The sequence below is a fragment of the Carassius carassius genome, chromosome 14, assembly GCF_963082965.1.
Source record: "Carassius carassius chromosome 14, fCarCar2.1, whole genome shotgun sequence".
Taxonomy (NCBI): Eukaryota; Metazoa; Chordata; class Actinopteri; order Cypriniformes; family Cyprinidae; genus Carassius; species Carassius carassius.
In genome coordinates this window covers 15,747,313-15,770,640 of record NC_081768.1, presented here as the reverse complement: position 1 = coordinate 15,770,640, position 23,328 = coordinate 15,747,313, and the positions used below count along the sequence as shown (strand labels likewise).

The 23,328-nt window shown below is 35.1% G+C and overlaps 1 protein-coding gene across 1 annotated transcript; it reads right to left on the bottom strand.

Annotated features, from left to right (window-relative positions):
- Window positions 1-1,912: 1,912 nt before the first annotated feature.
- Window positions 1,913-13,945, bottom strand: si:dkey-103j14.5 (isoaspartyl peptidase/L-asparaginase). The gene is made up of 6 exons (XM_059566337.1): window positions 13,743-13,945; window positions 12,783-12,925; window positions 8,894-9,051; window positions 5,502-5,620; window positions 5,187-5,297; window positions 1,913-2,533 (listed from the first exon to the last, which is right to left on the bottom strand). Exons 1-6 carry the CDS (start codon window positions 13,927-13,929, stop codon window positions 2,328-2,330), a joined length of 924 nt encoding a protein of 307 aa, XP_059422320.1. The 5' UTR covers window positions 13,930-13,945; the 3' UTR covers window positions 1,913-2,327.
- Between the last annotated feature and the right edge of the window lie 9,383 nt (window positions 13,946-23,328).

The following is a 23,328-nucleotide window of genomic DNA, read 5'->3' as shown; positions in this document are numbered from 1 at the left end:
CTCGTTCTGAATAAAAAAACAACAACAACCTCACCTGACTGCCCCTGTCATGACCTGAAAACTTTGTAATGAAACACAAATTAGAATCTCACAGTAATAACACTTTCAAAAAGGAACACATTAACAAAATGGGCTGCAACACGATCCCAGTAAAGCATAAACACAAGGTAAGTGTGATACTGTCAGTCCCAGATGTTTACAATTAACGTAACGTATACTGTACACTTGAAAAGGTAAATCATAATGAGGGGTCAAACACTCAGTAGGACGCTGATTATGTTACACGGAAAAAATAGCATCTAATCTTCCCCAACCACAGGTGGTAAATTCTGTTTGTGCAATCTAACGTTAGTCATTTAACACCAATTGTGTTTCGATTTGTTCACCGAGGATTCTGTTAAAACAGTAACGTTAACGTTACAAGTGTTATGTAGAAACTGACTCTCTCTCTCTCTCTCTCTCTCTCTCTCTTTTGCTAATTTGTATTAGTTAGAAAGTGACTTCTCTCTGTCTTTTTTCTAATTTGTATTAGTTTTTAGAATAGACACAATTATATTTAAGTGGTGTTCTATGCCCTATATAGTACATAATCAACATTTTATTAAAAATAATGAATTATATATATATATATATATGGAATCTTATTTTTACATAAAGCTTAATCAAGTCTCAAGTTAACAGAGCAGCTTGGAACATCTCAGCAAAATGTTGACTAAAGTTTTGACAAGGAATCCCAAATACTGACCTACTTGAGCTCTGCTGAAGTCAGAATTGGTAATTTAAAGCTCAGAGGGGTTGCTCTTCTCATAATGTTGATCTTTTTCAGTTGAGGAATCACACTGTTGTTTTATGATGCTGGGGAGATGTTGTGCTGTGGCTCCTCATGCTTTGATCTAACAGCACTGCACTGATCAAATACACTGAATGCGTCCAGGCTAATAATCGTCACTTAATTATTATTATTTTTTATTTGTAGTCTGAGTGATTGATCAAACATGTCAAAATGTAAACTGCTGTAGAGGTGCTGTGCTCAGCAGGGGTTCAGGAATCACTGTGGAATAATCAGCTCCTTCTGCAATAAAAAGAGAGACAATATTTGCCTTTTTGGAGAGGCAGAAAACTCAGATTCCAACTCCAACTGGTTTCAACTACAATGGGTTTTACTGTTTCATATAACAGAAGAAATACAGTAGTATAAGGGCACACAATTCTTAAAAGCTTTTTACAATGTTTAATTGTTAAAAGTGTGAGAACTTATACTCTGTATAGCATATTTGTCTTTATATACAGTACACACCTTGTCCTTAATTTGAAGCGAAATTAAATAAATAAATGAGAGGAGGGCAACTAAGGAGACACTAACTAGGAGCAGTTGTGAAAACTTTTCTTTTCCTTATAAAGAATTAAACTTTCAGGACATAATTATTCATCCATAAATTCCCACTGCTGGAATATTTTAACAGTCTTCCCTCATTTCCATTTTATAATATCATCACTGCTCTATTCACAAACTAAAAGAAGCAAACAAAAAATCAAGGATATTTTTCACAAATCAGCAGGAACATTGTGATCTTTTTCTTTTCTTTTTTTTTTAAGAAACATAATAATTTTTTCCTCCAGATCCACCAATTCGCCTTCACATAAAAACCTCGAAATGAAGCGACTGAAGATATGAAGTGGTAAGATTCATCTTTAATAATATTGAACTCCACAAATGTAACAAAAAAAAAGGTACAGTATTTGGTTAAATTAATATGCTGATTTGCCATTATACAGTATATTTCTGTTATATTTTCCATCTGTCTTCCTATCTTACAGTATACAGTTTATGATGTATTCATATCTCATTTGTGAATACATTTCAGACAACGATGCCATTAACTAATAATAACTATCATTATTCATTAACTCTTTGAGAATTCTTAATTTAGTCACTTAACACCATATTGTGTTTCTATTATTTGTTCACTGAGGAAACAGTTGGGACAACCTGCATAAATGTTATTATATATTGTATGTACAGTAATCTACTGTAGCTACTAAAGTTACTAAAATGGACAATGTTCTCACTTAACATTTTTTTTTAATCAATTAATCATCATTCATTAACTGTTGGTTAAACTTGTCAGAACCTGCAGAGAGGAGTATTTTTTTTCTTTCTTTATACGAGAAACAGCTTATTACCATTGATGCACAATAACTTTTAGATATGTATAAAGGATACAGTTAATCACATAGGAAACTGATAGAATTTAGCAAAATAAATTAGCTGAAAATTTTAAGAAATTCTGAATAATGAATGAAAATAGAATTAAAGTATAATGTTATCATTTCAGCGTCTGAGTGAAATCTTCTTTGGGATTTAACCCGCAGTGCAGGACGTCCTCTTTAATGGAGGCCCAAGCCATGCGTGGTGTGGTGAAGCTGGCGGCCCAGTCCCCTGTAGAGGACACAACAATAGCTCCTCCGCATCCCTTCACTCTCTCTCCCATGTACTGAAGTGAGGCTTCAGCGGAGGCTGTGGCTGATTTCCCTGCATTTCACAAAGGATTCACTCAAGTATGTGATACTGTCAGCAAAGTTAGCAGTAAGTTTATCTGGGTGCCATGTATTTTTACTGTGCTTCCTCAGAAGCATTTCCGTTCAGTGTTGCGCAATGTGAACTGCATAAATAAAATGATAGGGATTCTAAAATCTTTAAGGTTAAATAAGGCTGTAAACATCTATTCATATGACAAGGCAACACATTGTCACCCCTTAATATGTTTATTTAGCAAGGATGCATTAAATTGCTCAAAAGTGACAGAATTATTTTCATTTGTTACCAATAATCCAGTTCAAATAAATGCTTTTCTTCTCAAATTTCTAGTCATCACAAATGTTTCCACAAAAATATTAAACAGCACAACACTGGTAATAAGAAATGTTTCGTAAAGATGCTCAAAATTCAGCTTTGCTCTCACAAATCATCTTTTAAATCATTTCAACATAGAAAACAGGTAGGCCTATTTTCACAACATCACTGTTTTAATCTATTTTTGATTAGTGAGCATCAAAAACAAAACAACCAGCACCAAACTTTTAAAAAGTAGTGTACATAGGTTCATTCAGCTTCACAACTTTTTCTATTGAGCTTGTATTTTTCTAGTATTTTCCAACAGAACAGAAAAAAAAAAAATTCAAAAGCATTTGATCTCTGTGTGCCGTATGATGAAATGCTGCACCGACAGTGCATGTGTCCTTAGTGACCCTTTCCAGGTCACACAGTGAACAATATATGTTGCTCTCATAGTTTTCTCATTCCATCAGTCTTGGTATTGCAGTCTTATTAGCCCAACATAGAAAACAACCAGACAAACACTGCAACAATATTACATTTTTCCAATTTTTAATAGCATTAGATTTGCATTGTGAGTTTGCTTTTTTTGTATATGGACATACTGTGTTTAGATGTAATGTCTATTTTTAATTCTCTTTCATCCATCTCTTTGTGTCCTGTTTCTTGTTCTTCCGAGCAGTGAATTCATTTTCTTGCTTTAACTGGGGACACATGAGCCTCTAGCCAACTATTAAAGCTTTTTATGCTCATCATATTTATTATTATTATAAGTAGTGCCAATTATACCAATAACTTGCAGTGTTAATAAAAATATAAGACCCAAATGAACTGATGGTTGAGACCCTAATGGCAAGCCCACTAATTGATCAAATAAGAACTGGTATATAAAAACAGAATGGTTGTGCTTGCAGCATCACTAGCACAGCATAACAAAGCAAACAGCCTGCTGCTGACCCTTCACACTCTTTCCTCAGACAAAAACACACCTCGTTATCATCAGCCTACTGTGGCAGCACATCCGATCCTTCTTGCCTCTCTCTCTCTCTCTCTCTCTCTCTCTCTCTCTCACACACACACACACACACACACACACACACACACACCAATTAAAATGACTGGCAACAGCAGCATCCGATTTTTGTTCGGTCTGACACTCATTCTGCTTGGTTATAAAAAATCTGATAATAATAGCAACATGTGGGTGAGGGTAAAGGGGAAGGGATGATCGAGACCTTGCAAGTCAAAACAGTATGAACACAAATTGCATAAGAGTAAAAACACAAACAAAAGTGAAGACATAGCAAGGGAAAAAACAAATGGGTGATGAAAATTTTTATTTATTTTATTTTCTTATTTAGCTATTATTGATTAATTGTCTTTTTATGTAATTTTAAATTCTGTGATATTGGTGAATCTGACAATCTGAAAAATAAGTATTGTATTTATTGTAAGCCTTATAATTAGCATCAGCATGACGTGTTTTAATTTTAATTTGTATCATTCTTATATAAGTATAATGCATGCAGCTTTCATGAGCTGTCTTAATATGGAGATATTTATACTTTAATTTGTCACACTTCAGGACTAATTAAAATATGATTAAATAGTGAAATAGTGAAGATAAGGACCTAAAATATACATGTTCTCTTTTACATTAATATAAAAATTCATCTAAAAATATATAGAAATCAGCCATTTTAAGCATCATCTAACTAAAAGAACAAATACATTTGGAATTACTTTGTTTTTTTTTGTTTTTTACATTTTTTTTATTTATAATTTTTTGTTCACCAAGGTTGCAATTATTTAATTAACAAGAATGTAAATATTTTTGTGAAATATGATTATGATTTAAAATAACTATTTTCTATTCTAAAATATTGTAAAATGTCATTTATGTGGTGGCAAAACTGAATTTTCAGCAGTCATTGCTCTAGTCTTCAGTGTCACATGATCCTTTAGAAATAATTTTAATATGCTAATCTGCCGCTCAAGAAACATTTCTTATTATTACAAATGTTAAAAACAGTTGTGCTACTTAATATTTAGTAATAGTAATAATAATAATAGAAATAATTTTTTTGTAACACTATGTTTTTACCATCACTTTTATTTAATGTCATGCATCCTTGCTGTAAGAAAGTACTCATTTTGTTTAAAAAAATGTTATAAACTTTTGAAAGGTAGTTTTGAAATGTGCCTTTCAAAAAAAGAAAAAAAAGAAGACCTAAATCCATAAAAAAAAAAAATTAATTAAGCAAATATGGACAATTTTGTTCTCCTTAAATGTAAATGAGGGTGCATGCACACTAACACACTCATTAGGATTAGTGTAAAAGTCTCATACCTTGCTCCATATGAAAGAGGATTAATCTGGCTAAGGTGACTTTGAGAATAGACTCTCCGTGACCAGTACAGGAGACCGCGCCACTTCTATTGTCTGCATATCCACCAGATCCTTATCGCACAGGAAAAGACAGCAGCACAGACAGAGTGGGACGTTAATGTGTGTTACCTCGGGAGAAAACACTCTGACAATTGAGTATTGATCAGAGCTGACACCTTCAAACCAAAATGGCTCATTCAACCGAGGCACTGTTTCTAAATTAATGTTGGTGTGACACTGAGATTATCTCTGTCCTCTATCTCTGATCCGACTCACCTATAATTGGAGAATCTCCGACTCTTCCCACCATTTTGTTTCTGATTCCTCCGGTGGATGTAGCGCATGCCACATTACCCAAAGAGTCCAGAGCCACTGCTCCGACTGTATCATGGCCCCTGTAATTATGAAAAGAAAAAAAAAATTCTATAACCTTGAATAATAAAGATTATATCCTCATATCTGTAATTTTATGGTCTCAGACATGGTATTTTCAAAAGGTGCTTTGAAGAGACAGCATTATTATTCATCACACTCAGAGATGTGCCTCAAGCTAAGTTCCTCTTCATCAGACAGACTTTTGTCCCAGAATTCAACTTAATACGCTGCAGTCATAATCTACTGGATTAAAGCCTCAAACTCCCTTCCAAATATAGCTTCTGTGCAATTACTTTTGTTTCCTATGTGACTCTCAGACTAAAAAAATTGCATGTTGCACTGTTCTGGTGATGGTGCTAATGACAACTTCACAGATGCTTTTAAGAGTGCCAGCACACCCGAAATTGACTCATCATCATCATCTACCTTTCAACAAAGGAAGAGAGCGAGAATAAGTGCCCTTCGCCACTCTGAATCATAGCCGCTAGTCTGGGAAAATACACTCAGAAAGATTGCAGGGAAAGTGTTGTATCAGTTGTGATATTTCTGTAGATAAACATGAAAAAGTATGGACTGTTCTTCAAAAAAACAAATCACAATTCTTATGATGCTCACATCAGTCTTCCCTGCCAGTTCTCTTGAAACGAAATAGAATGGAGAGCAGAATGTGGGATGAACAGAGACCCTAGTATTTCACAGACTTCATATCCCATGAAACTCTGATTAAGGCAGCAGTGCTGTGGAAAACAAGCGTGTGTTATGAGTCTGAAGCAGCACGGAGGACAATGGTTCAAGGTGAAATGAAAGAAAACAGCCTCCATGTCATTCTCCCAGAAATGGGAGAGCAAACATGGACCTCGTGGAGAGTATTTGTCTGAAGCAGCTGGCAAAGAATCACTTGTCAGGTTCCAGATTTGAGGCATCAATCATATTTGGCAGGCGCTTGATTGCTCTTTTAAATCACCGGCGATGCCTGGATCTTGCTCATCGGTTTAGGTGAAAACAGCTTTTAAAAGCAGCTTGACGGTGGACTGTATTTCACACTTCAAAGTGAACACAGAGTTTTGCAGTAAATCTTCACACATCCATAAACAGCCTAATGAAGTGTTCAGATATTTGAATAGAAGTTTAGAGGTCTTATTAAGAAGAACAGGTGGTTGTCTTAACTTTTTGTTGAAAATGTATTTTCTACATACTACAGTATTCGCAAAAACTAAATGTCAGTATGCATTTAAAGAAAATGTATATAGAAGCTTGTTTCTACCTGAAAGTAAAAAATACAAATGGTAATTGTGAGATGAAGTTTTAAATGTTTCACAAACCAACAGAGATCAACATTCAGGACCAGAACGCACATTTTCAAAGGAGAATTACTGACTGTAGCATTGCTTTTCAGATAAACAAGTATGTTAACTTAGCATGTTTCTGAAATATCTGCAAACGTATTATGGTATTTTTAGTAGAGTCAAAAACTTGTATACAGCACCTTTAATATTCATGTAGGCTGATTCTTTTTTTCAGGTTGGAAACCATGAACTAGCTATGAGGTGAATCAAAATATTATGAACTTTGATGTAAAAGGTACAGGACTGCATACTATAGCTTTGATGAAGAAAAAAACTAAAATACCATGAAGCATTGCAAATGACAATATAAAAATGATGGATAAAGATAACTCTTGATTTAAATGTGGATTGTGTATATAGAAGCAATTTATTCCATTTATTACAAAACATGCTTATACATACTAATTAAATTATTAATTAAATACAAAAACTATTTAAAAGTGTAGGGAGTCAGACTCTGTTATGGAAGTGGGCAGGTATTAAAGAATTCTTTTAGGGCATTTTACTTGTTTTAATTATCTTATTGGTGGTGTACATTTCTTTGCAGAATCATGGTTAATGCGGTTTTTATTCCAGGAATTCCATCATTGGACACAATAAAACATCAATAAAAACATTTGTGTCAGGACCACTATCTTCAAATATGAATGACAGTTAACATACAGTGTAGACTGGCGGTATGGTTCTGTTCTGGGCAAAACCTCGCAGTCTAGCACTGATAAGAGCTGGGAGAGCAGCAATAACCCCTATTATCATTAATGTTCTTAATGACAATTTCATGTAACAACATAATCGGGATAAAAGGAATAGTAATATCAACTAGGAATATTGCATGTCAAGTGCTGACTGTAGATGAAAGGAGGAGCTGGGGATGGAGAGGGAGAATAAGCTGCTGAATAATACTGAATGAACCTTATATAAAGAAGTAATGATAGGAATCAAATTCCTATAGGTAGACATGGATTAGTTATAGTCAGCTGACGCCAGAACTAACGCTATGCTTGATATATATAATTGATAAACAACCTTGTTAGCACACATTAAGTCTAGGACAGGCAAGTTTTCATCGAAATGGAAAAAGTGAATGGAATTTTCATTTTTCTAACTCTACCATTGCTCTTTATTCTATTTTTTTTTCATACATACTTTTTTTCATACATACATACATCAAACTGTATTTTGATCCTGAATAGTGGTATCCATATTTATTATATGACACATTTATCCAATACTTAAATCTGTTTTGATCAAAATGCTTTGAATAGGAAGTACTGGCACATCGGTGACTGTTGTATTATAAAAGCGTGGTCAGACCAGGAGGGCAGAGGTAGGCCATGTAATCACCTAAATAAAGGTGGAGGGTAATTGAGTTCTAGGGCCTGTGTGTTAAAAAGCCCAGTGATGGTAGTACAGGGCAAGCAGAGGGAGACTATCAATAATGAAGCCACAGCAGGGCAGGATGAAAGGCAGTAGCTCAGCCAACTGTCACTTAGCACCTCCACAGCACTATTTTTACAGACTCCCTCCGGGGCTGAGGTTACACCCTGCCATGGCCGTGACTCCACTACTACTCAACACTCTTTGCTGGAGCCCACACAGCTCTAACTGCACTGCCTAAGGCCTCAGGGAATGACCTGAGTTCTGTGCAGGCCAGCACGTCAATATGCTACCATTCTTAGCCCATTGCCTCAATGCTAAGAAGAGCCACTTTTAAAACTCTAGATTTTTATCCTTTAATTTTTTTTTCATGATAGTTGAAAGAGAAATTATTTAAGCAAAACACCAAATGCTTTCTCTGCAAGCACACAAAACATAGCTTTCCAAAGATGCTGTTGACAATTTACTTCAGCTATACAGTCCTCACAATCAGCGTCTGAAATGAAATATGCCAAGAAAACAAGAACTATTAAAAACATCTCAAAGCACAAAAGTGACAAAACTACCCACCATTGTGTGTTGAATAATTTTTCAACTCCGACTGGATAGCTACTGCTTTGTTCCCAGTCTTTTCGTTCCAGATCAGTCACCAGATCATCAGCTACTGGAATACCAATGCGCTCCGCAAACATGCTCGCTCCTCTATCTGTCAATATGACATGATCTGTCTGAGCAAAAAACACAAAAAAAGAGTTGAGATATGATTAGTAGTCTTAAAGGCAGGGTAGGTAAAAAAATGTATAAAAAACTTTTTTTCCAAATTTGTTTAAACTTTATTTATATATCAATACATAATTAAAATGTAAGTACTCTGAAAAAGAAAGTATAAAAATCGAGTGACTGTATACCTCTCACGACTGTTTTAAAGACAGCTCATTATTTCCATTCACTCCACCCCCTCCCTTCTGGGCTCCTTCCAAAGCCTCTACTACGGCTCGCTAAGTAATGTTATGTTAGCTATATTACGCAGCTACGTGTGCTAATGACACATGCTTCATGAAAAAAATATGTATGATCAAAATACAAAAAGAAAGATTTACCTGTCCAGCAGAAATAAAGCCATCAAGGAGTCACTTTTCAGCCCCTTGAGTTCCCTCAGTTCTTGCCATTGCTGGAAAGCCACGCCGATATTAACTCGCGTTTTATTTCTTTGTTTATCCAAAGACTTTTTGTTCATTGCCTTTTCTTGTACTGTTACTGTCTTCCTTTTTTTGCCTGGTTTGCCTTCACTAACTGCATAGGCTGGTACTGTGAAATTTGCTTGCTGTTTCTCTGCCATTGTTTTGGTATTCCTAGGATCCGTGCCTGTTAAAATTCCTCAAATCAAACATGCACGCGCAAGTGGGCAGGTCATGTGTGGCAAAAGGGTGGTTGCCATGGTTGCGAGAGAGTGACAGTCGCCTAAGCCAATCCTATGTTTCGTCCCGAAATGGAAATAATGAGCTGTGTTTAATACAGATTAAACGGTCTAGAGTCACTCGATTTTTATACTCTTTTTATCAGAGTACTTACATTTTAATTATGCATTGATATATATAGAAAGTTTAAACAAATTTGGAAGAAAGTTGTTTATACATTTATTACCTACACTGCCTTTAATGTTTACTCAATCCAACATGATGTCACGTGTCACCATTTCCGGTTCCAAACGCTCCCTAAGATCGCAAAAGCAAACAACAAATGGTGCAAGTATACACTAATGGTGTGCTCTACCACTACAGAAAAATCATGATCTTAACCTTCATGTTGAAATCTCAGTCAAAAAGATTATAAAGTGATTTATTGTTTATCTGTTGTTAAAATATTGGTGTCTTGGATGTCGTGAGCCTGTAGTGTACATCCTGAGTTTCTAAAAGTTTTTTCTCATAAACTGCTGTTGAGAGAGTATTCTCACTTGAAACAGTGTTTGAAACAAGTATTTGATATGTCACGGCTTAGCAAGCAGATTACATACTAGCATGTTTCAAACTATGGTTTCCCTTTAAAATTTCATGTTTTAAGTATGACTGTGTGTCATTTTTATTGCTGAACAGAACCTGAAAGTCTTGTCATGTAATGTCAACCACAGCCCTTACTCATAAATCAAAAAAATTAAGTTGACTACAATATAATTGAGTGTAAAAATCCATTTAATATTCCAGAGGGAACCCAAGGCGAATTACCCTCAGGGTTGGTCTGCAAAATCTTTATAGCAAATGTACTGCAGTGCCTTAATGCAGACTTAAATTGTTAAATGTCTTACATGGTTAGTTCTTGGTTCTGACTAAATCTTTTTATCTGTTTATCTGTTGCATTCTGATTCCCTTGGATGTGTTATATCTTCCACATAAACACAAAAAGACCGCTACACCACATCTTATGTATATCCTTTCACTTTATTTTCATATTTACTGTCCACATATCCATGTGGAACTGCTATTATTTATTGAGACAATACTCTGCTGTCTACAATTTTATTTCTTCTGTACAACATCTCAGTGGATTAAACCATAACTCTGGCTTAGAAAACTTTTAAATATTAACGTGGTTATTAATGTCATATTTCTTTGTCAAATACTGTGCATTTTAGATCGCAAAGCAAGAGCATGAGGTCAGTGAAGCTTGATCGCCGCATTGATCAAGACTTGATGAATTTTTAATACTGGCTATTAAAGAGATCTGCCAATCCACTGTAAGGCCAAGGTCTTTTGGGGCAGTCAAGACAGGTGCTGCAACTAATCAATTATCTTGTATTCTTTGGGTTTTGTTTCCTTCATGTTTAACGCCTCGCAAGGTGAACTTTGGTGAAAGGGAAAATGTTAATGTCTTTGACATTTTATATATCTACTACTGAATATAACAGCTGCTGAGAGTTTATGACAAGGCTATGTAAATATTAATAGTTATTTTTCCGTGTGTGGATATTTTGTAAGCCTGATGCTGTTAGTTAATGGTGTAATGGTATACAGAAAATAATTCTACCTCCAGCCATATATCATAGAGGTTACTGTATACAGGCGTTGTTGTAGAAGAAGGTGCGTTGCTTAAGGCTTATTCAAACCCAGAATTATATATTATAACATTAAGTTTTAATAATCATTATTCTGTGAGAAAAACAAAGTCCAAACCACAGCTATAATGATAATGAGAAGAATGACTTCTCACTTTTTAACTTTCAGATTAAAATATTTATAAACAACGTTATAGGCTGATGTTGTGGATGCTAATAATCATTATAAAGTTATCTTTATAGTTATAGGTCTTGGTGTCAATGGGCCTTATTACAACTAAATGTGACAAAAGGTATCTTGAACTGCCCTTTAAAATAGCAGACAAAGGTATCTTAAACAGATCTCTTTTATGAAGGCTTTTCATTTTACAAGTGTAAACGTGCTTCTGATCGGAATGTTATCTGATATTCATGTCCTGGTCCAGAGGTAGTCGAGGATGCATTATGATCGGATCTCAGTGTAATGTAAACGTAACCCAGCCATTGTTTCTGCATTCACAGAGCACTAGTGAGACTGAAAATATTTTTTACAAGAAAAACCCACTACTTCAGGTCGACTTTGCACCGCAGACTTATTTGAATATATTTCGTGGGAAATACAGATCGGATCAGTTATCCGGACAGAGAAGTCAGCTGATGTTGCCAAGTGTAAATGCGCCGTGTCCTGATTGACTGATGATTCGGCCTGCTTGATCGCATGTTAATGCCAAGTGTAAATGCAGCCTATGTCATTACAAAGAGCACTGATTGAAATCAATCTGAAAATCAGCCAGCATTTATTTCCCTTTGAGCCTGGCATTACAAAACAGCTGAAAAAAAAAATACATGCTAAACCTTTTGCAGCCAAGGGAAATTCCTGAATCTGAGGTGTCATATAATTTCACCTTTGAAGTCAATATCATGGCTTTTTTGGTAATTTAATCTATTATAAGAATAAAAAAAATTGATATATCCACCCAATTCTGGGTTTTACAATAAATCTTTAAAGTGATCCACATAGACCTCCTTGATAAGCACAGGCATCAAGAACTAGGTCTTTCCTCATTTTCCTTATCCAGTTTTAGATTTAAATCTACACTGGACATAATATTTTATAGAAACCGACTCTTACAATGGGAAATTATTGAGTCACACAGGTCTTTATCGGAAAATTAAAAGAAATAAGCCTTTATGATTGAAGAAAGGATGTTTAATTTGGATTTATGTTTTGCAGTGTCATATCTAAAATATACCAAATTATATTGGAAATAAAATTTCTGTATTACATCCCCTATATTGAAAAGAAAATCCCCTTCAGTTCTATATTTGCTTAACGAGAAATGGCTTGAATTAAATTGGATACATGTTCACCGGAGAAAGCTCTACTCCCCAAAAACATAATTCTGAAGTTATTTGAGAAGAAAAGTATACCTTTTCCATTACAGCACGAGCAAGACTAACAGGGTTAGCGATGTTTCTCACAGAGGCCACAGCTCCAGTGGCAAGTGTTTCCCCATCCATGATGATACTGTCCAGCTCCACCTCTCCATCAATATTCAGCACTGCACCATGACCTACACAAGAAAGATTGCAATTCTGAAAGTCCACATGTGTACAAAGATATCACATTTCATATGAAACTTCATGTAAAAGCTGATAGACAAACATACAGACCTTCAATGTCAGGGTTGAACCAATACCTAGATATAATTTTAGAAAAACTAATTAAACTAAATGGCTGTAACAAATTTGATTTAAAGTTTAAAGTTGTTTTAAAATTTAAAGTTGTTCCAAAGCATAATTTTATTTCAGTGTGTGTATAGAAGGACAGAAGGACGGACAGACAGACAGACATATAGGTTCTGAAGTAATAAAACATGATCTCATTCTTATCTCTTTCATGACCCCCTGACGTACTCCAGACTGTTATCCACTCTGATGTCTACCTCTTAGAACTCCAAACAGGATTGCATTAGTCATCTATTGATCATTCTGTGCCTCTGGCTACCCCAGTGTATAAAATGATCCTGATGAGGCACTGAATGTGCAGCTCTGATATGAGGAGGATTAGCCATTTCACTTATGGTGGCAGTTAACCATCACAAATGAGATTGGCACCGACAGGCCGGGTGTGTTAATGAAGTGTCTTGTTTTACCCTGCTTTCCTCCTTGTAATCTGATAATTATTTGAGAACCTCTCACCTTACTCTCAAGATGGTCATTAACAAAGTGCCATGGGTGTAATACTGTCCCACTCAGAGCCTAGATGAACTACTGAATCTGCACTTCCTCTGCTTTAAATCTTTAATAGTAAAAGTCAGGGTCAAAGAGCCAAAACATGTACTAAAATATTAAATATAAATAATATTAGTATACACTGTGTATGTATACCTGCATCAAAAGTTTGGTCATCTTCCAAAGACCTCACAGCTTTTTCTACAGCATCCAATGCACTCCCACCATTCTTAAGAACAGCATCGCCTGCCCACGCAGCATTTTTGACTCCTGCCATGGATGCTTCGGCTAACAAGTCCGGGATGGCCCACGCGCCACCATGCACCACAATCACAGTCTTCATCCTCGGTCTTCCTCTAGCCCTGAGGAAACAAATGTGCGTTTGCTGTCAGGAGGGAGGATATATTACTGAGAGCTAGCACATTTTAATATATTGCCCTTGGACTGTACTGAGCTGTGTAATTTATTCAGATGAACACTGAAAGAGTGGGTAAATGCAACTTTCACAGCTCATCTCAATGAGATGGGTGTCTGGGTTTGTTTACAGGAAGCAGGTTTTCAGACTCCTGTCATGTTTACTCAAGCTCTATTAAAGTGAGGGCTTGAGAGATGAAAGGAGCAATTCCATTTGGTTCATCTGAATCAATTTTCATATGTTTTGCTAACCAGAAGCATGCCATGACTAAATAAAGACTGCTACAAAAATGTACCATGGTAACCAGGGTCTTGACCAATATGCTGTTGTTCTGATAGTTCCTACAATAAAGCTGTCGCAACCATTAATGTAATTAAAAAGGAAGTAAAAATGCATAAAGATTCTGAATGCCTTAGCTTCTACAGTTTGAAGGAAATTCAATTTTCACTTCACATTTATAGCATCAACAGACTGTAGTTTCTTTTTAAATAAGAATAGAGTTATTTTTTAATGATTACATGATTACTTAACATTCACATAATTGTGGAAAATTATTAAATTCATTGATTCTCCATCATTCTTTTTTATCTTTTAAAGTTATGCTTTCTAGCTAATAGGCTAGAAATGACAATATTTCACAGTGTTATTTGCCATTTTAGCCAAAAATGCTGGTATGTCACTTGCAAGATATTGATGTGATTTTTGTTATGCGTGTAATAGTCATGAGTTTATGTGCGCTAATGAACATCTCTTGACTCGAGCCAGTAAGTTTTACTTTTGTACTTAAACAACATATACACATTTGCCTGATATACCACTATATATTTGCCAAATGCCAAAATTGGCTGGACGAGCTGTAAAACGAAACCGAAAGTGGCGCTGTATTGATCAACAAATTAAAAAGAAAATAAGGACATGACATTGAGAAAAGATTTGTGGACTTTGGTAAGCGATAAGGACATTTGTAACTGTGCTCCAGTCTGTACAGTCAGCGTATAGCTATCAATGGTCTAAAAACGGCACGTGCTTACCGTACAATGTCTTGCAGAGGCAAAGCGCTGGGTTGATAAAACAAGTTAAATTAGGTCTCTCACACTATTATATTTCCTGTGACAGACGGGTTCTTTCTCAACTTGAATGAAAAAATAATTAAAAACCGATCAGAGTCACTTTTTTCAGTTTAACTGTATACGCAGTTGCTGTGGTTCGCCTGTGTATTGCAATAGCCCTATAGCTAAACGCACTAGTTATATCGTAGCCTACTTAGTTTAAGTTCAAGGAGTTTAACTTTACACATAGGGTCCATTCAATTCATTGATTTATGCGACCGCGATTCAGTCAAATCTAACACTTTAACTTGACCAAACTAAATAGAACAAACGTCAGTGTTAATAATCTCCATGCCATTACTTTAAAGTTCAACAGTTATTGTCTTTAAACCATTATATAAATTTACAACTAAGAGTTAAACCAGTAAACCGTTACATAACAATAGACCGGAACAGTTTCAATTCTTATGCATGACCAGTCTCTTTTTTCCCTCTAATTACTACGAACACTTAAATATTAAATTAAATATGTACTCACTGTTTTCTGGATTTAGCAAAATCTTCACTGGCTGTAAGTCCTTTGCAGTATCTTTTCTTAGGATGACCAAGCAGATTTTTAATCTAGAACTTTATGTGCCTGTCTTTGATTGTGTTGTTGTGTTGCATAATGTTATGGACAAAAGCCAAGTCTGGTCTGAGACTTCTAATGAACGACTGATGTAAATTATTGACCTACTATATAATGCTAAATCACAAATTTCTTTTGCACATTGTTGTAATCTCAAGCAGGGCAGAAGTTTAAAAAGTTGGAAGGAACATTTCAAAGTTGTTTACATGTTGCAAGTTGGCAGGAAACCCACATTTTACGCATATTAGAAATAACCAGTGATTAAAATAATGAGTTACAGGACCTTGGTAATATTCAAACTGTTGGTGTTAAGAAAATGCAGTGGAGTTGAACAAAGTCTGGTAGGGAAAAGTAACATTATTATTACTGTGTATATTTTCTGTCATTAGATATAGTCCATCAGGAAATATTCAATTTTGATGTGTTATTCAAGTGAAGTCAAGTTTTTTATATGTGCTTTATACAGTAGAGATGTTTCAAATCAGCTTCAGAGAATCAAACAGGAAAGTAACAAAATCAATGATGCAAACTTTAAATCAGCTTTAGCAAGACAATATTATTCAGCTCCAGTCAGTTCAGTGTTGGTTCAGTTCAGTTTAATAACTGTGTAAAGTTCATTCATTATGAAACAAGTTCAGTTCAGTGATAATCAGCTCTACTGAAGACAGTAGTGTCATTATTCAGCTTGAGTCAGTTCAGTGTTGATTAATTTCAGTTCAGTAACGATGTTGAGTTCAGTTCCGTTCAGTTCAGAGTCGATGTTGCAAAATACAATAATTATAAATTAATTCATTTAAGCTATAAAGCAGCTCTACAGAAGACAATAGAGTCATTATTTCACTCAATTAAGTTCACGTTTTGTTCACATCCAATAGAGTCAGTGCCGTCAAATTGACGATATTACTGAATATTAAGTGTCTTTTAGATTCCAACTAAGCAAGTCAAAGATGACGCTGGCAGAAATGTAGGGCAAAATAAAACATTGGAAAAAACAGCCAAAGTCAGGGGACCAGTTCTCCTCTCACCTAAATGAATGAGCACAGTGTGATATTGATCGGGATACATCACACCGGCATTAGCTGGAAAGGTATATAATAATGTCACAATGTATGTAGGTAGTTGGACATCATCCTACCGTGCCTCGCTAAATCTATGCCTATGTGTAGACATCAAGTGTCCAGACTTCTTCAGAGCATCTACTGATTATCCATTTTACCTTCTATGCATTATTTAGATTTGATAAAATATCTACGTTCATGTTTAGTCATTTTTATTGAATACAGTGAATTGATTTTAGTATTTAAGTAAATATGCCATTATTCTTTCAACCAACACAAAATATACCATAATTCAGTGATCTGTTGTTCAAGAATCAAAGTTCATGTGTGTATGATAACAAATGTAGGTGACTGAGTTAAACAGATGTGTTCATTATAAGCAGTGGCATGAGGAAAACTAAAAGATTATTCTGATTATTGTTTCACGTCTGGAAGTGAATCATCTAGCAATTCACGTCTTTCAGAGTGAGTTTGACAGATTTCCTTAGTGTATGAAAAAATGAAAGAAAATGTGTTTTAGAGCCAAAGGGTATGTATTAACCCAATCTCATTCGGTTAATGATGAATTAACGCATCATATTTCTCCTAGTGGGCCTTGCATATTGATCTGAGCATCGTTCATGCATTTAAGAAGACAACTGGGAGATCAAACACTTAAGCTATGGATTCTGTATTTAGATGTGGTTTGTGACTAATGAGTAAGGAAATACTAGCTGTTGTTTGTCCCTGAGAATGCTAGCAAGCTCATTTCCTTTCCTGCCACACTGCAAAACTAATGCCATACACTCCCAATGACTTGCACTATGATGTATTGGGATGCATATACTGTGTGATGCATTGCTCTCCACTTACACATTCATTTGCACCTAAGAACCATTTGTTTCTTAAAATCAATGCCACATATTTTTGCTAACATTCTGTATGCTGTGCATTTGTGGCAATTAAATGTATTAGATTTCCCCAGCACAAGTGAATGAGAAAAATGGCTGGCTGTACCACTGAAGGGGTACATTGACTCCATTGGTTTAAGCTGCTGTGATTCTTGTAATGTCACTGCATTGATTATGACCATTCATCATTTTTTCGACCTCTCCGTGCAGTAAATTTCACTTTAATTTAACATTATAGTTCATTCGTCATTTTCCTTGGCCAGTATTCCAGTATGTCACAAACGGTACTTATGACTGGTGTGATGCTGAAACCTCAAGCCTCAAGAGGAAGATAGTGGATCTAATGTAGTTTGCCTGGAATTCATTCTTTTTATAATGATTTCTATTACAAGTTATTACTATTATTATTTATTATTATGTATTCATCTCACCAGTTATTTAAACTAAACACATTTGCTTATCAGTTTTTCATAACATATTGTTATTGCAACATCTAATATTATTATTGTTAAATGCTTTTCATTCCATTTCCAAAATATACTAATGAAACTAGATCATTTTTTTTACATCTACATTGTACATTTACAATGTTTATAAACTACCATTCTGATTCTGTTTGTAACATTATACACCTGTGACTATTTAAAATAAATGCTTTTCTTCTTTTAAATCCTGAAATTCTGAAAATATCATGTTTTCACAAAAATGTTAAGCAGCACAACTGTTTTCAACATTGATAATGTTTCTTGAGCAGCAAATCAGCACTGAATGATTTCTGAATGATCATGTGACACTGAAGACTGGATAGATGGAATAATACCATTACAGGAATAAATTACATTTTAAAAATATATCATAATAGAAAACAGTTATTGGTTAATTAAATGATAATATTTTACAGTATAACAGTTCTACTGTATTTTTGAACAAATAAATTTTCCATGACAGACGATTAGGTCTCTTTGAAGACACAAATTGTTTTATACACAGCAAACCCTCAGTTGTTTGAGTACTATTTTTCTTTTTCTCACTAGATATCCTCAAAAGACAAGACATGTCCAGCACTGTTTACAAGTAGCCTGAGGAGCAATAAAATGAGTTAATCTTAACTGATCACGGAGAGCTCCCTCAGTAGAATAGGCAAACTGTAATAATTGCTGATATTAGGCTGCCCTGTGGGTCAAAAAAGCTATTTCAATTAGTAATGTAAGGTCTTTTATATGCACTTTTTCTTTGCCCAGAGGCTCTTATTAAACTTTCTTTTACAAGGGAGCTCACAGTGGAAATTACTGTTGATGACAAAGGGTTTGGGCTTGTCAGGGTACTGCAGACTCACTATTTAACCTGCTGGCTGCGTGGACTCTTATGGCCAGGGGCAGTTGCAGCCATTATCTGCTCTAGTCTTCACCATCATAAGCCTAATTTAGATACACTGTCCTAACATTGCCTTAACACATTTTGCCTTAATGCTGACCTTTATGAATCATAATATTTTAATGAACAGTAACGAACAGCTGTGTGCCCACCACTCGCACATTCTACTGCTCAATATAGGCCAACTTTATACATTCTACTGTAATTATATGTAAACCAGTGGGACCAGTGCCTCTGTGCCTCTGACTGATATAGGATCTGACCTGAAAAGCCCGAAAACAGAATTGGTATTGGTAGATAAACAGTGCTTAAATGTGTTAAATTAAAAGAACTGTTTTTTTTTTCAAAATTTGCTGAAAATACTTGTAGTCGTTTGTATCTTCATCAGAACAGATTTGGAAAAATTTAGCATCACTTCCTCTGCAGTGAATGGGTGGCATCAGAATAAGAGTCAGAAGTGCTGATAAAAACATCACAATAATCCACAAGTAATCCACATGATTCCAGACTGCATGTCAATGAAAATATATGAAGACAAAAGCTGTGTTTGTAATAAACCCATTATTAGTATAATTATGAGTTTTAACCATCGCTTCTGGCCAGAGAAACCTGAAGACTAAATTTAAAAATCGATTTATTTAAAATTAATCATAATTAATAAATAGTACATAGACTATTTGCTTACCCAAATCATGTTACTTTTTGATTATATAAGTATGTTAAAATGTTAAGGTGTCCATAATTTGTTATTCTTTGTCAATTATTATTAGTTATGTGTAGTTATTAAATGTTAATATTGTGTTGCCGATTTGATCCTGTGTTATTCGATTATTTATAGATGATGTAAGAACAATCTTCTAAATTGTGACTGAAAATGTATTTAACTTGTTTGTAACTAAATTCTTACTAAATAATATATTTAGCTTATTGGTCTCTGCGGCTTGTGACGATACATTGATGTGTAAAGACACAAAACGATCGGTCTGTGCAAGAAACTGAACAGTATTTATATTGTTTTTTACCTCTGATTTACTTAATGTCCGAACTTTTAGAACTCTCCTAAGTGCGTCCTGTTGTGCGCGTTCTCAGCAGCAGGTGCCTAAGGCCTCTTCTTCTTCTTCTTGCTTTATTGCAGATCGCAGACTTATACAGTAAGTGCATTACCGCTCCCTTTCTCTCACCATTGACACTCCTAATTGAGATTGTAGCTAGAGTGTCAATGGTCCATTTGAGGGATAAGTGGCTGTAATGCACTTATAAGTCTGCGATCCGCAGTAAAGCAAGAAGAAGAAGACACCTCATGCGCCTGCTTGAGAACACACTTTATCATTTTAAGGTTATTTAACATCTCCTGACCTCAGTATATGATTTTCATTGGCAACACAATTTTGTACAACAGAATGTACTACAAACTAAGACGGTCGGTATCACCCTATGCTGTTTATAGCATCATCTCAATAGCTCTCTCCACCTGTCAGGGTAGAATGAATTGCTTTGTGTGAAACAGAGAGCTTGTAAAAATAAATAAATACATAAATCTCAAGTGAAGAAGCAGGAGGATGATGGGACACAAGGGCCTGAGATGCCATGTGAACCCTTAGTCCTCAAATTGAGCAAAGCTTAATATCCCATTACCCCATTTCCTCCCCTCTCCTGATTTCTCCCAATAGTGCTGGTTAATAATTCACACGGTGGGCTATTGCATTTCCACAATTGGAGACTCTGCTAAAATACCAAAGCCATCGTCCCTGAGCTGATTACATTTGCTCAAAGTTTTTGATACACTGCAAAAAAAGGGCTTTATTAAAGTGCAGCTCAGGACTTTGAAAATGTTGCATACTACTAAACGTTATTTGTTTTTAATAGTTGTTAGGGAACTTGCTCTGTGGTGTAAAGTCAATGTACTTTAGCTCTACTTATTATTTTGACGATGTAATAAAGATTGATTATTCCTAACACATGGTGCTGTTACAGCATTGCAATTCATCATGATTTTCCCTGCATTTTTTAAAAAGACTAATTATCCTTCAGTGCTTGATGTGCCATCAACCCCGAATTAATAATCTTCTGAATGTTTTCTTTTTTAAGAAAAAAGTATTCATATTTGAAAGTTATATATTTTTTATATTAAAGACTTTTTCTTGACAGATGTTTTTTATGTTCTTTTAAAACAAATGTTTATGAAAGTTAATATTTGTAAAATGCATCACTTTTCTAATTAAACACTGTCCAATTTACTGTTAATGTGACAGCAAGAAACAAAAACAAATTACAAACATCAAATTCTGTGCTGGCCAGAATTTGTTTTGTGCTTTAAATTATTGGCTGCCCACAGCATGAAACTATTGAATTTTAAGTGTCAATTAAAAACCAAAATTATCAGTCTTCTATTCAGATTTGAGAAATTTGCATACTGTATGTGTAGTGAGACCCTGATCATTTAATGTAAAATCTGGGACCTGAAGCAAACCCAACTGAGAAGCCCTGGCCTAATCTACCTGATCCTGTTGTGTTATTTTTGGCCACTAGAGTGCTGCAGAAAGCCATTCTTACTAGTTTAATACATGATGCAACGGAATAAATTATGCCAAGCTGTTAAGTGTAACTACTGAGCTAGGCTGCTCTAGTTGTTTTTTCTAGACCAGATGCCCCAGAAGTTCAATATAGCTGCAATTTATTTATTTCTAAAGTGAGTGGTATGAATACAAATATGGCAAAGGAACTGACTGACAGTGAGATGTTGGATAACTATGATACAAATACCATAATACCACCAAAAATAGTCCATCAACTGATTTCTTCTCTCACCAATATGAAAATAAAAATGTATATATCAAACAGGCAGATATTTTGTAAAAATGAGAACATAAAAGCCACAAATTAGGCTAAGTGAGAGACTTTTGATAAAATGCAATGTTTTTCATCTTGTAGAGATGAGACAAAAGGATTGTATATCATAGCAACTGATAGCTTTTGCCTTTCAGAAGGATTTCATTATGTTGAGTGGTGAGTGATGTATAGAAGGTGTTGATCCTCCACAAACCCTTCTTTCTTTTTCCTTAATCCCTTCCCATTCACCACCCTCAGAAATCAATATAGAATCTCCAAATCCATTTGATTATCCTATTGCCAAACTGATTCCAACCTGAGTGTTGGACCTCTCAGCTAAACCTGAATCAGAAGTCACTCAGAAAATAAATTAAAATGTTCTAGTACCCAAAGCATCTGCAAGTATTTTTGTCATTTTAAATTAAAGTGATGGTTAGACATGTACTGAAGTTAGTAGTACTTGTCAGAAATAAAATGTGAATCAATATTTTAATAATTTTATTAAACATTTAATGCAAACCAGCTTTAGATACTGTAGATAGCTTGCATGGCTTGTTTTGTGACATATTACACTTTATAAAATATTTGCATACTGTATATATATTTTATCAAATGCAGTAGCATGCTTACTATTTTTGTATGCTCTTGTTTTCATAATCCGCTTTTTATATTATGGAATATTCTGGATAAAACAGTATTCACATGAGACTTTTTGATGTTTTACTTTTTGATTACTTGTGCCAAATGGTTTTTCATTTGTAGCATTACCATGCAACTCTCTGTCTGTGTGGACCAGTATTCTGTAATTATGTTCATAGTTCACAGGCAGACAGTAAATATGACACTTGGGGTGCAGATGTTTGCCAACAGCACTGTAATCCATTCAGTTATTAATTAGGCAAGCTGGTCTTGTCCCTTTTCCTCCTTTCACTGCCTCTCTCTCTCTCTCTCTCTCTCTCACTCTCACTGTCTTCTCTCCCCTTCTCCTCTGTGGCTATCTTTCCTTCCCCCTCATATGTGCTTAGCTGCTTGGCTAAGTGTTAGTGTGTGTGTTTGCGAGTGTTTGCACTATCTGTGACTGTCTGTCACAACAGCTTAATCCATCTTGGCAAACTGAGGCAAATGGGAAATCCACTGATTAGTATTCATGGCCGTTACCAAATGTCCCTACCAACAGCGGAGTTGGTCTGCAGTGGAAAACTTATGTTTGTCATGAATATCTGTTATTGCACCGTTACGATTAACTAAATCATTTAACTGCTATATTTTCACTGTTGTTTCCAGCTATTAATACCTCTATCCATAATATCACCAAAAAAATCATATTGTTTGAATCAGGAGAGAAATATGCGCAGAACAAGCAAAAACTATTGAAAATATTTCCAAACAAAGATGTCAGTGGATTTTGATGTGAGAGGACAACAAGGGATGGACTTTTTCAGTGGAGGAAGTGGTATTGTGGATTGTGGACTTGTAGGTAGCAATGGTTTAAAGTAAAA